The sequence below is a fragment of the Solanum tuberosum genome, unplaced genomic scaffold (assembly GCF_000226075.1).
Source record: "Solanum tuberosum cultivar DM 1-3 516 R44 unplaced genomic scaffold, SolTub_3.0 scf00106, whole genome shotgun sequence".
NCBI lineage: Eukaryota > Viridiplantae > Streptophyta > Magnoliopsida > Solanales > Solanaceae > Solanum > Solanum tuberosum.
Window position 1 is genome coordinate 406,331 of NW_006239032.1, and position 14,641 is coordinate 420,971.

General features: G+C 29.7%; 1 protein-coding gene across 1 annotated transcript; it reads left to right on the forward strand.

Moving 5' to 3' along the window:
* The first annotated feature begins 10,711 nt into the window (after positions 1–10,711).
* LOC102582404 (leucoanthocyanidin dioxygenase-like) lies at positions 10,712–13,524 on the forward strand. The gene is made up of 3 exons (XM_006349389.2): positions 10,712–11,473; positions 12,631–12,964; positions 13,158–13,524. The coding sequence occupies exons 1-3, from the start codon at positions 10,971–10,973 to the stop codon at positions 13,404–13,406; spliced, it is 1,086 nt and encodes a 361-aa protein (XP_006349451.1). The 5' UTR covers positions 10,712–10,970; the 3' UTR covers positions 13,407–13,524.
* The last annotated feature ends 1,117 nt before the right edge of the window (positions 13,525–14,641 follow it).

Consider the following 14,641-nt stretch of genomic DNA (forward strand, 5'->3'; position numbering starts at 1 on the left):
TTACCTGCCACCGACAGAGTGGTATAGCGGATGAGACTATTTTCTCCTTAATTAAAAGTTTTGAATATAAAAAAGTCTTTAGTAGAGAGTGTTTTCCCCTAATGGAGCTCTACACAATGTAAATCTAAAATAATCGAGCTCCAATTCAAATAACAAACACCGAAGGAGAAGAGAACTAATTACCTAAGCCAAACATAGTGGCCTTTGAATTCCACCACACAATATCTTTTACCATGTGTAGCACATTTGGTTTGAATTGTATATAGCCTACTCACTAGTGACCACTTACTAGTTACGAGTCAAGGCAAGACTCCGTGATACATTAAAAGGAGTTCTAATTGGATAGTGCGTGCCTATGTGCCTTTTAAATTATAATATGACTTTTCTACGCCTTTTAAAAATAATTTAATAAATGCATATATAGAAATATATTACATGTGCTTTTGGGATTTTGTTTGGTTAAAACGTGATTCAATATAATTCAAAACTAAACAAAAAGTGCGGGCGCACTGCAACAAACTAAGTTATGGATATTTATAATCATATTTTGTATAAATATCATTAAACGATTTATTAGCAACTCTGGATATAATGTTATGATTATGCGTAAAACAAAATATTTTTATCAAATAATCCCCACACAAATTAGAATAGAGGAAGTACTTGAAAAGGTTGAAGAATCAGTATTAATTAAATTTTTTATTTCAATTGAGTCGACATGTCTATTTTGAAATTTAATATAAGCTAAGCAAAAAAAAAAATCGATAAAGTTAATTGATATACATTGTTATTCGCATGAGATGAAATCTACCATTCTTATAGTAAGGTAGTAGTCAAATAATTAAACATTTTGATAATTAGTTTGATAGAAGTACTATTAATTAAAATTGGTTAAATACACATGACGACATCTTAAGTCGCTACATTTTTTTATTCAAAGATTTTAAATTCTTAACATAGATGTAGTAAGTCCAAAGTGTACCAATCAGATCAGGGGCGGATCTACATGGATCCGAGGGGTTCATCCGAATCCCCTTCGTTGGAAAAATTACACGGTATATATAGAATCAATTTTTCGATTTATATGTATATACCAAGTGATGAACCCCCTGAACATAAGCTAAGGTGCTTGGTTCAGTGGTAAAGGGGGTTCAAGAATTTGCACTATAAGTGCTGGGTCGCGGGTTCGACTCCCTGTAACAGCGTTTTTCCCCCATATTTCAGCCGATTTTCATTTAATTTTCGAAATAAATGAAAATTTTGTTTTGTTTGAAAACCTATTGAGATTTATACTATTTTATTAGATATTAAAAAATAAATTTATTTTCCATTTTTATAAAATTAAGTAAACTTATAACGTTGTTTTCATAATTAAAATTAAAAATACATTCTCTCATACTCATTTTAAGTCAAACGTTTAATTTATATTTGATTAAGGAATAATATAATTATAAGTAAGATTAAATAAATAAGAGTAATCATTTAAAATTTATAAATAAATGCAATTGTCCCGATATTTTTCAATCTTGATAATTATTTTCTCGACGCGAATTTTATTGCTACAATATGATTGGATTTAGAAGTATTCCTTAGTTAGTTTCAAAAATTAAATAACGTTTATATACAACAATGACAGAGACAAGACCCATATAGTTTTAAAAAATACATTCTCTCATACTTATTTTAATGTTATGTCAAACATATACTTATTCGATTTTATTGTTTGTGTTGAGGTAGAGTTGAATTTTTTTAGTTGCTTATATCTGATCCGACTCATTTATACTTGACCCGCCCCGCCCACCCCGCTTATATGAATACTAATAATGTGCTTACTTATGTTTTTGAACCCCTCAATGAAAATCCTGCATCCGCCACTGAATCAGATATTGTAATAGAAACCTATATATTTTAAATTCTAAATCCGTCTTTAAATTCAAACGTGTTTCAAATGTCTAATAAAACACTTAAAAGAGATCAACGTCAATAGTGTACTACATAGCAACAACACAAATGTTAATACAGAAATTGTACAACATTTTTCATACAATTAAAACCAAACATGAACATGTTTCTTCCTGGCAATCCTAGAGTCCTTTTTAAGTAGAATTCAAAGTTAACCTTATAGAAAAATTGTTTTGTCTCACCAGAAAAGAATTAGGCAAATATATACTACAACCAATGAGGAGTGGTACTCCCTAATAGAAACAAAGTTTTTTTCCATCGTAAAATAATGATAAATTTGTGCTATAAAACATGATTCTTCCCATCATTTCCAGTACTGAACCAACTCACTAGAAAAATGCATGGTGTGAAACAGTTTCTCACTGAAATAGTGGAAAACTTCCTAATTTTATCATACAAAACATTTAGTCTTTTTTTTTTTTTCAAACTAATTAAATCAAAATATCAATGGAAGTAGCTGGTGAACATTTTTGTGTGGCTGCATTATATATAGTGCAGTAGCAAGTTTTGACACATTGTTTTTGGCAATCCTTTCAATTATTGAAAGAAAGGCAATAAGAATTAAGATCACTTTAGTCTTTTGTATGTAGGAAATTAATCAAAGTGAACTTTATTACTTGTGGATTGTTTGCTTGACTAAAACAAGTATAAGAACATACCACTAAAACATGAGTAATTTTTATGGCTTAGAGAAAACATGAAGTTACTCAATTCTATCACATTTTATTTTTATTTAATACTTCAAACAATTATGTGTGGCAATATGCCCATATTTGCTACCTAAAATGGTCCTGCTTATAGGAAAGAAATTGTATAGGTTAATTCTCTCTCACTTTTGTTCGTCTTGATCAGCTGCTTTTTGTTGGAGGTTTAGAAACTTGGTCCATGTCCCCATCCACCGCCGAAATCAGAAATTTCGTTAAGGGTGTCCAAGATTTAATATATATATTGACGAAGATGTCCGACTGACCACTTTAAGCTATGTGTGGCTACGCCACTATCCCCCTCCAACGTTTTTTTTTACCTTTTTGTTTTTTTGAATAAGTAGACATGATCGGGTCAAGCTTAAAAAATAATAATTGCACTAGTTGTTTTTTACCCTCTTTTATCCTATGGATTTTTATGAGATATCCATCATATGTGCTTCATGACTCTATGTGTTTGTTTGGTCATGCTATATGAAATCATGATTTGAAATTATGATAGGCAATAAAATTGATATAAAGTTGAAGTTTTGTTTAGACATACAATTTGAATTTGTTAAGTTGTATTTTTTTTTGTAATTACCATGAAAATCCCACAAATTTTGAAAACTATCAAAATTTTCTCAATTCTTATAAAATCTTATCAAATGAGCAAACCATAATTGATAAACAAGATGTAGAGATATTCATAAACAGGATATAGGATTACTCCCGGTTCATTTTTACACAAATACCCGATTAGATTTAATATTCACTTTTTTCTAGCCGATATATATATATATATATAAAAGTTATATATCGATTATACACATGTTATACATATATTATACATCTATCATCTATATTTTGGTTTCCGTATACATATCTATTCAATTAATCATATGTAACCTTCAAGTTGTCTATGAATGAATTGATTCTTAAAGCTAAAGGAAGTTAAAATTTAAACAAAATCATTATTTAGAAACAAAAAATGTAAATAGAAACTTACCTTGCCCCTAATGGCCATTTCTACCCCAACACCTGCCACTAGCTATGTTTTTCCTTCCTTTTGTTTAATATTCATATTAGGGACCTGACTAATCCAGATTTACATAGCATAAGGTCCATTTAAGGAGGACGTGCTCTTTTATATGATTTCTTTTCTAATTAGAACTCGAACATTAATTCGATACCTTTAATTAAAAATTAAAAAAATTGATCCATCCTATCACAATCCTAATTGATCCAGCTATCGTCTTTATTTATTTACTTGTTGGGGAATGAGTTCTTCAATGCGATCCTAGAAATCTTTTCTACTTCTTGTATGAATGGGAACTCTTTCTTCATTAAAATTTTAGAATAAGTTTTCAGGAGTCAAAACCAGGTGGGTTGAATTAATTAAGGGAATTTTAGTATATAGTCGTCCAATAAAATAATAGCCAACAAATATATATATTTTGTATAAATAGGATATAAATATAATATACATGTTTTATACTCTCTCCTTCCACTTTTAATTGTCATGATTTTCCTTTTTAGAGTCAAACTATAAGATCTTTGACTAACATTTTACGATTTATTTTTTCATCATATTGATATGCAAAAAATTGCAATTTATAGTACATTTCGTATAGTTCTTGAATATCTAATTTTTTGTTTAAAATATCAGATTAATGTAATCTAATTTAAATTTAAAAATTAGTCAGATTGACTTTCGAAAAGCATAACATGACAATTAAAAGTGGACGGAGGAAGTCCGTAATTAGTGAATATTATTTGTATATTTAACTAGCAATTATATTAAGTTGGACTAGCGGCAAAATGTGATAAAAATACATTATTAAAGGTCAAATATGTTTAATCAAATATTTAAAGCTGATAATAATTGTGAACAAAATTTTCGAAGCTCATTATTTAAAGAAGATAAACCCGGTTCATCAATTTATTGGATGTAACCTCAAATTGATTAGGCTTTTGTTTCAAATTTCAACTAATTTAGAACAGATTTGAGGGAGTTGATTTGGAATTATTTTCAGATTTCAAATAAGTAAGAAATGAGTTTTGTAGCAGAATTGGTGTATATATGTGTATACCACGCATGTATATTTGTGTATCTCCCGTGTATCAACATATATAATTCATGTATATATGTGTGATATACATGTACATAATACAAGAGTCTGATACACCGTGTAAGATCCTCAAATCAAAATCAACCCCAAGTACCATTCGCAGTCCATTTTCGTTGTGGGAACGGGATCAAAGAAAGGTAGTGTGCTTCTCTTCTGACCACATTGATGTTTTTTCAATTCGATTTCAGCTACGAATTTTTACACTAGTTCAAATCACCTTCAATCCTGCTCAAATAACCTTCAGTTCTTCAATATCATTAGTATTTTTTTATTGGCAAGAAAAAAAGATAAATATTTATCTATGACTAAGTGTCTGGAAGTTTTTTTATTTTTCTGATTTGTTCATGTAAATGTCTCATTTTTCAACCATAATTTGAGAAATTTCACAATCAATCCAATCTGATAAAGACGGGCCTAGAACCGGCCCATTCTTTGTATTGCAATTATATTTTTTGGAAAATTGTATGAAATAGCAAATTATTAATTCAAATTAAATGTTATAGCCATAGTTTCTTTTATTTGTAATTCACAACAAACATTCCATGTTTTTTGTCATCCCATTTGTCTACCGAAATATACAAATAGACCGAAATATACAAATGCATGACCCATTTATATACCGAACTATACAAATGCAGGACCCATTTGTATATCGAAATATACAAATAGACCCAAATACATATTTTTTTATGTATATGTATACCGAAATATACAGATTAATAGCCATAGCAAACATAAAGTTTGCTATGGAGCGCAATTATACAAACTATAGCTATAACATACAAATATGATTTTTATGTCTGATAAACCTAAAATTTACTCTATCTTTTTTCTTAGTATATATAATTGACTAGATATTTCCTTCGTTAATAGTTTAACTCACATATGTCCAGTGTTCTTATCGTTCAACACTTGATCTAAATATGTCTTTAATTTAATTATTGGAGACTCAATTTAACCTAATTAGCTCATTAATAAGTAAAACAAAAAGGATCAAATATACCATTAACTTATGCAAATTTGAGTAGATCCGTCCTTAATTGATATTTAACATTTCTCTAATATCGACAAATTTTACATTTCTTTTCTACCGGTGTTTATGAAACAACTAAAAACAAACACCAATTTTTAAGTCTAAATATAAATAGTATAGCTTAATTTAATATTATTATTTTCTTATATATAAAAATAATTTATTAATGTAACAAACGTTCATATCTTTAACAATGAAAATTATCATTTGTAAGTATATAATTTATTTTCTTTAGTTTTTGAATCTTTTTTTTACCATCGATTCACATTATACTCACAAATCAGTACTCACTTTACTACACTTATATCTTATATAGCGACTTTTAATCATGTTAATTATAAAAATAAAAAGCAACAGAACTTGCCTAAAAAATTTAATTATAAAATTCAAATCAATATTTTTTCTGAATAGCAACAATATCTTCTAGAGTCACTTTTTTGAGCGAAGAAAATAATAGTGGCATTAAAAAAATAAGTTGCCGTTCCACTAACATAGAACAATTGTAGTTATGAGGTAATAAAAAGGTACAAGGTATAATCATCTTGGAGTTGTTCAAAACTTTAGAATTCTTTTGGATTAACTAGACACACATACAATTTAGGAGAAGCTCCGTAAATTTGACATATTTTGCTGTTATATATATTATTATTATTTATATTTTAAAATGTTATGTTTTTTTTTTTAAATTAAGAGTTTCTTATCATATATTGAAGAAGATACACTTAAATACATGTATTTTTTGCTATCAGATATAGTAAATAGGGAGAGAGGCAAGCGAGATGAGGAGGGCGGTGAGCGAGATGAGGAGGGCGGCGAGCGAGATTTGTTATATATCTCAGATACATGTGAATTAGACTATATACACACTAGATACATGTATCTGTATTTATTTGATGTGATTCACATTATCTGAGATACCAGATACATAAGAGAGTGACGAACGAGATGGGAGAGAGGCGAGAGAGATTTATTATGTATTTCATATACATGTGAATTTACTTGGATAAAATGTATCTAGAATAAATTACACATAATTTTGAACACATATATTCGGAAATACATGTATTTGAATGTATCTGAACATATTTGGACGCACCAAAATATGATAGGATACATAATATTGAAAATTAGAGCGTATCTAATTATTCAGCTCCTAAACTAATAGTATTTACGAAACTTTCCCCAAAATTTATCTAATTCTCTAGAAGGCTTGACAAGATAACTACACAAATCACATTCTTTAGTTGCCCTAATATTTATCCTCGTCTTTCTTCTTCCTACATTTTCTTCCTCCTTTTTTTTTTCTTTTCTTCTTTTTCAAACTTCCATGACTTTATCACCATATATCTATTTTATTTTCCAACATATTATTCTATTGTAAGGTTCATTTCCCACCTTGTAAAAGTGGGAATTAAGTATAAGGAAATGTCTCTATCCTTTTTCTAAATCTAATACATAATAATATAATAATAGTAAAGATGCATGGATACCTCAACTTGATTTTTTCGGCTCAAGATTATGTGAACTTATGTTGTCATGCTACATGCACCATTCAAGTTTATCATATTTATATATATGAGTAGGTACATAGTTATGAACATCAAATAGTATATCATATTAGTCATTAAATATACATTTTTAGCAACAATTAATAGTGATAATTATATTTTAGCACTATGTTGTTAAAGTCTAGCGACATAAATTTAATGATAATTAACTAATTAATAACAATAAAGACTTTAACATTTTATTTATTAATATGAATATTTATTACCGCTAAAATCATAAGTGTAATCGATTCATCAAATCGCAAAAAGAAATGAAATACTCATAGATCACGTACTCATATATAAAAATAAAAGGCCAAATAAAAATATCAAAAAAGTTGAGTAATTAAATAAATATTAAAAATATTGCAAGGAGAAATATTGTTGTGTATGTCGGTCAAACATTGTTTAAAGGACAAGACGACATCGACGATGATTTCTGCTTTCAAACTGAAATTTGTTTCTGACACTAAAGTTTCTGTCATAATGCGTTGTATCATCATGCTGCATGTGAACTCTATTTTGGGCCACTTTTTCTCTTTCTTTTTAGATTTATTACGTTATGAATTTAAATATAATATTTAATTTGATTGTTATTTAAATTTTATTATATTAGAGTATTGTTAAATTTATTGTCGGATGATGATGAAAAGTTTTATTTTAGGTACAATTATTATCATGTTATTATTTTTTTAATTTTATCTTTACTTATTATTTAATTATTTTATTTTATTATTTACTCTGTCGTTTTATATAGGAAAAATTATCTAAATACATAACTTATTTTATTATATTTTCTAAAATTCTTTACCATTTGAAAAAATTAGAAAAATTGCTACTCTGTCGTATTCTCAGATACATCGCTCTTATGCGATGTAAGGGACGCAATGTATGTGTCTTGTCAACAAATTAGGTAATGTATTGAGATGAGATGTATTGAGACGTTGAGTGATGTATCGAGACATGTGTGTCTTACATCAACAAAGGGACGTAATGTATCGGGCGTTGATTGATATATTTGAAATCCTTAAATTTTAAAGGATTTTGTAATTTGAAAAAGAGTAGGGATAAGATGTAATTAGCTCTTAACACTATGATATTTATGAAAACTATATATATATATATATATAACGATACATTATGAAATAATATGTAATAACTATAATGAAACATATAAGACAACATAGTAGCTCCTAAATTTAAATTGACTAGCTTATATGTGGACGCCCTAGCAAATATTGGAAGAGGTAATCCATTTATCCACGATTTAACATATTTAATCCATCTAAATATTACTCTAGTGAGAAATCAAATAAAAAAAACACTTGAAATGACTTTATAGAAGTGAGAATCTATTTTATATATGATCAAAATTTCTAAACAAAATGCATATACGTAAAATGATAAAATCGTGGTGTCGACATGGAAAAAATGCAATAGTTACTCCTCGTTCTTGATAATAATGGGAACAAGGCTTACACTTGCAATCTTAATTTTGAAAATTGGATGGAAACAAAATTTATTCTTTTTTTGCGGAAATTATGCAACCCTCTTTTGTCTTTTATTTTTTAATATCAATAGAAGTAGGCTATAATATTTCACATTGGGTGTGTTTGGTACGGAAGAAAATGGTTTCCACGGAAAACGTTTTCCGCAAAAAACTGGAAAATAAGTGAGTCTTTTTTTAATATACATTTTCTAGTGTTTGGTTAGTAAGAAAAAAAATATTGTCCTAAGAACATTTAAGTATGGTCAGGATACCAAACCCGAACTCCCACTGTTTAACACATAATCAGACCTCTATCCTAACCACGACATCGATCTGAGACACGACCCTGAACCCTACCTCGACTCGGGATGCGACCTCCAACATTGATCTTGACCTTGACCTCGACCCTGATTCAAAATTTGATCCTCAACCCAACCCTGACCTAACTCAACCCGAGACCCAATAACTAACCCCATCCACGATCCAGGACATGATGCTAACTCGAGACCTAACCTCGAACCTGATACCAAACTGAGTTTAAGATACCTAACCCCAATACCTGACATTAACCGGCCGAGTCGGGTCGAGTTGGTTGGGGTAGTACCAGGTTGAGGTTGGTCAGGAGTCAGGTATCGAGTGGGGTTTTGGAATCGGTCTTGAGTCGAGACCAAGACTTGGGTTTGGGTCGAGAGTTTGGTTTAGGTCCACTCAAAAGTCGAGTTAAGGGTTAGTTCCTAAATTGGGGTCAGGGATCAGGTCTCAGAATGGGATCGAGGGGTTGATCAAGGTTGGGTCCCGAATCATGATTGAGAGTTGAGTCCCGTGTTAGGTTTGGATGTTCAATGGAAACATGATTTTCTTACTTTTTGTCGAAAAATTATTTAAGAAAAATAAGTCTATTTAAAAATATTTTTCAAATGTTTAAACCGATCAAATAAGAAAATCAAAAACTTCCTACCAAACCACCATAATTTACACTACCCACTCATGCGTCATGGCTCTCATTCCAATAAGCACGTGTGTGAGTGACAAAATAGGAAAGAAGAAGAAGAAGAAGAAGTAAAGACCATCACGGAGCCGTAATTTAACTCTGTTTTTTTTCCATATACTTATTACTTTCTTTTTTAGGCGGTCTCAAAAAAATATATTTTTATATTAATTAATAATTTAATTTTAAAATATTTATTTTATTCTTAATGAAATAATTTATAGTTACATTATATCATTATTTTAGATTACAAATTTCTAAGGTCATCCTTTCTTTTTTTTAAATTATATAACGAGTCAAATTAATTTATATAAAATGAGAATGAGGAAATAATATATTTAAGATAATCAAACTCCTTATAAGTCACAAATCTTTAATATATTTTTTCTTGTATTTGTTCTTTAGCGTGGCAGTCTACCCTCCACACAATGCAATATAAAATATAGTCTTAAAATCGATAATTTGACACAAGTGGTGGGGTATAGTATATCATATATCATATCATGTACTCTTATAATAAAAAATATCTTTTCAGTCCTAGTTCTTCTACCGTACATTGCCAAACAACTTGTTCATTATAACCTATAGTTTTTTTTTTTAACTTATTACTTCCTCTGTCCCATTTTATATGACTCACTTTCCTTTTTAGTCAGTCTCAAAAAGAATGACACATTTCCATATTAAGTAACAATTTAACTATGAAATGTCTATTTTACCCTTAATGAAATAATTTACAGCCACACAAATTTCTATCATTCATTTTGGACCACAAGTTTTAAAAGTCTTCTTTTCTTTCTTAAACTCCGTGCCGAGTCAAACTACCTCATATAAAATGGGACAGAGGGAGTATAAATATTCGTCTAGTCTAGTCTCTAGACCCATACATCTCATATTTCTTTCCAATCGACAAACTACAATTAAGATTCCTCGTGTAGTAGTAGTACACAACAAATAAACTACAACTTAATATAGCACAAACCCCAACATCCCATGAAATTCACGTTTCTCAACTAATAGCTAACGCTAATTTTGCTTCTTTTAATCATTATCCCACCTTGTCCACAACCAACAAAACTTTGTACTATAAATAGTTAGCAGTATTGAACAAACGATTCGATCACTACAACTTAATAATCATGAGCCGGTTACAAAGTTGGCCCGAGCCGATTATTCGAGTTCATGAACTGTCCGAAAGTGGCATTAAGAAAATTCCCGAAAACTTCGTGAAGCTCCCATCGGACAGGCCAAGTGAGATGACAACGTTGTCATCATCACATGTTGATAATATTCCGTTGATTGACCTTGAAAACTTGAAGTCATCGGATGAATCCATTCGCGACGAGACAATGGAAATCATTTCCAAGGCTTGTCGCGAATGGGGTTTCTTCCAGGTGGTGAACCACGGCGTTAGCCATGAACTTATGGCTAACGCACGTGGTGTCTGGCGGGAGTTCTTTCATCTCCCGCTGGATGAGAAGCAGAAGTTTGCGAATTCGCCGATTACTTATGAGGGTTATGGAAGCAGACTTGGAGTGGTGAAAGGTGCTAAATTGGATTGGTGTGATTATTTCTTCCTTCATTATCTTCCTGAGAAATTGAAGGATGAGAATAAATGGCCTAGTCTTCCTATTTCATGCAGGTGAACTTTAATATTACTATTATTTTTTTCGATCTTAACGTGTTGAACTGTGTGACCATTTTGGTTATAATAGCGTGATTTTATTTATTTTTACATAAATTGGTGGTGGGGAGACTCGAACACGGGACCTATATGTTAGCTTCGATATCATGTTGAAGTGTGTAATCTCATAGATCCAAGAAAAATTAGTGGATAGAAATAACACACTTTTATTTACTTAATTACTGATATAGTACCCCCCCCCCCCATCCATTTTATGTACTACTCCCTCTGTCCCAATTTATGTGACATTTTTCATTTTTTGAGAGTCAAACAGTTTAAGTTTGACATGAAATTTACGTATGGAATCTTCAATTTTTTTGAAATGAAATTTACATATTTGTAAACTACGTAAAAAGTACTATAAGTCACAATAATTGATAATTCAAAATGTTTAAAAGATCTATGACAAACTTACAGTCAAAGATAGACTTGTTTGAATCTTGAAATTCGAAAAGTACCACATAAAATGAGACAGAGGGAATACTATTTTCTTATAATTAAAACAATGACACATTCTTTTTTATATATTTAAAAATAATTAATTTTTTATTTTTTTTATTTTATCCTTAATGAAATAATCTTATAGCTTTATAAATCTATCACATTTAATACCGCGGGTTTAAAAAAATTTAATGAACACATCAACATGATTAGCAATAAATTTTAGTCGACATATCTGATCGACATTCTATCTTTCCTCAAGTTTTCCAATAGTACAATTCTTCCGTGACAAACGTGTTATTGTATAAATGTAACGTTTTCATACGGAAAAATTATGAAGTTTTTCAATATTTTACGAGTGATAATTTATTTTTCATCATGTATTTTTCAATGAAATAATTCAATGTAAAATGAGTTGAAAAATTATATTTTATAGCACAAAATTTTCACCAATCCGAGATGGAAAAAACCTTTATTATACTCGTATCAAAGATTACATGTCACATTATAAAACAAATCAGTGATCCAATGATGATGTAAAAGGTTTTTAGTATAATATATTAAAACATATCAAAATTTAAACTCATACATTTTGTGGACTATAATTATAGTTATAAGTTCTAACTTCTATCTTCTTTTTTTGATCACTTTTTGTTTTTGTTATGACATCTCAGGCAAATAATTGCTGAATATGGACAAGAAGTAATGAGATTATGTAAAAGATTAACTAAAATCTTATCGATAAACCTTGGATTAAATGAAGATTATCTACACACAAAATTTGGTGGAGACAATGAAAGAGGTGCATGTTTAAGGGTTAATTTTTACCCAAAATGTCCCCAGCCTGACCTAACACTTGGACTCTCTCCCCACTCTGATCCTGGTGGCATGACCCTTCTCCTCCCTGACACCGACGTCACCGGCCTCCAAGTCCGTCGTGGTGATGACTGGATAACAGTTAAACCGGTTCCTAATGCCTTCATCGTCAACATGGGAGATCAAATTCAGGTAATTATATATATAGCTAGGTAGAAAAAACTATTAGTCATTTTATAGTGTAACGTATCTTTTTATGATAATGTTGAGTGTGGAAATATTGGTTCACGAAATGAGTATGAAGATAGTAGAGTGATGATGTAGGGCCCGGTGTATACTCAAGTTACTTTTTTTTTGTTCACATTTTATGTTGTACATTTTACAGGTATTAAGCAACGCAATATACAAGAGCATAGAGCATCGTGTAATCGTTAATTCTGCGAAAGAACGTGCTTCTTTAGCGTTCTTCTACAATCCAGGAGGTGATATTCTCATTAAACCTGCAGATGAACTTGTGACGGAGGATTGGCCGGCGTTATATTTACCGATGACGTTCAACGAATATCGAGCTTTCATTAGAACAAAGGGTCCTTGTGGAAAATCTCAAGTTGAATCACTAAAATCGCCAAGATAAATAATTACACTATCTTTTTTTATTTTAAAGTATTGCATAATTTTAATTTGATTTTTCCATCATGTCATGTCTATTGTATTTTTGCTAAATTCAGCTTCTTTATAAAGGAACTTCAATATATATATTTTTTTCCCTTTGAAATAGTGAAATATTGGTTTTTTATATTCTCCGTTTCAATTTAGGTGGTAATCTCTCTTTTTTTAAGTCAGCCTAGAAAAATGACATTTTTTAATATTTAGTTTACAAATATTTGACTTCAGGTGTCATGCTTTAATACTATATTGTAAAGATATCATGCCATTTAGGCGTTAAAATCAACCTCAAAAACAAGCTCAAAAGAGGGGACTACTAGAAGATGAGGACTTAGCAATGGGCAAAATCTTGTATATAACTAAACAATAAAAATCTCACTCTAATTCTCTTTAACTACGGACTAGCGATAAATTTATAAGAAAATTCAATTAGCTAGGTGTCTTTTAGCGACAGATTAGCAAGGAATTGCCTATAAATTCCGTAGCTAATTCTGTTATATTTTCTTGTAATGTAACTAAGGTTATAGAAGGCGAATATCCAATACCTTTTCTATCCAATGCACGATTCTATCAACGAAATTTAAATATTCACATGTATATCATAAATATAATAAATTACAATTTCTTTTACGTTTAATAAAAAAAAAATTAATATATTAATCAAAATTTAAATAATTTAAATGTTAGAAAGTGAAATATTTTTTGTCAATCTCTCTCATCGCATATAATACATTATAACTATGCGTTTATTATACTCAACTCAACATATATAATAATTTCTTGTTTAAACCACGTGATCATTATCACTTAGGATAAGATCCAATTATTTTCCAAGTAAGAAAATATATTATAATGTTGGAGACATGTAGGGACAGCTCTCACTAGTAGGATATCAACATCTAGGAGTTTCAGTTGAAGTAATGTAGTTTGTATCTTGATACTCCCTCCATTCAATAATAGTTAATTTTTATGCTAAAAACAGTTATTTAATAATACTTGTTCAATTTAAAAAATTAAGAGATAATTTATTTTTGTATCTATTTTACCTTTACTTAACATATTTCTTAAATCATTCAATTTAATAAAGTTAAAAGATAAAATAATAATAATATTACCCTTATTATTTATTATTTTTAAAAAGATGTGTTAAGTTAATAGCGGACAAGACTGAGGCATAGTAACATGCAAAGTCAAACTAAAGAA

Excerpts from the sequence above, each read along its gene's own strand:
- LOC102582404 (XM_006349389.2), top strand. The coding sequence starts at position 10,971 with ATGAGCCGGTTACAAAGTTGGCCCGAGCCGATTATTCGAGTTCATGAA. Across the intron at positions 11,474-12,630 it reads AGTCTTCCTATTTCATGCAG|GCAAATAATTGCTGAATATG; the intron begins GTGAACTTTAAT and ends ATGACATCTCAG. Across the intron at positions 12,965-13,157 it reads ACATGGGAGATCAAATTCAG|GTATTAAGCAACGCAATATA; the intron begins GTAATTATATAT and ends TACATTTTACAG.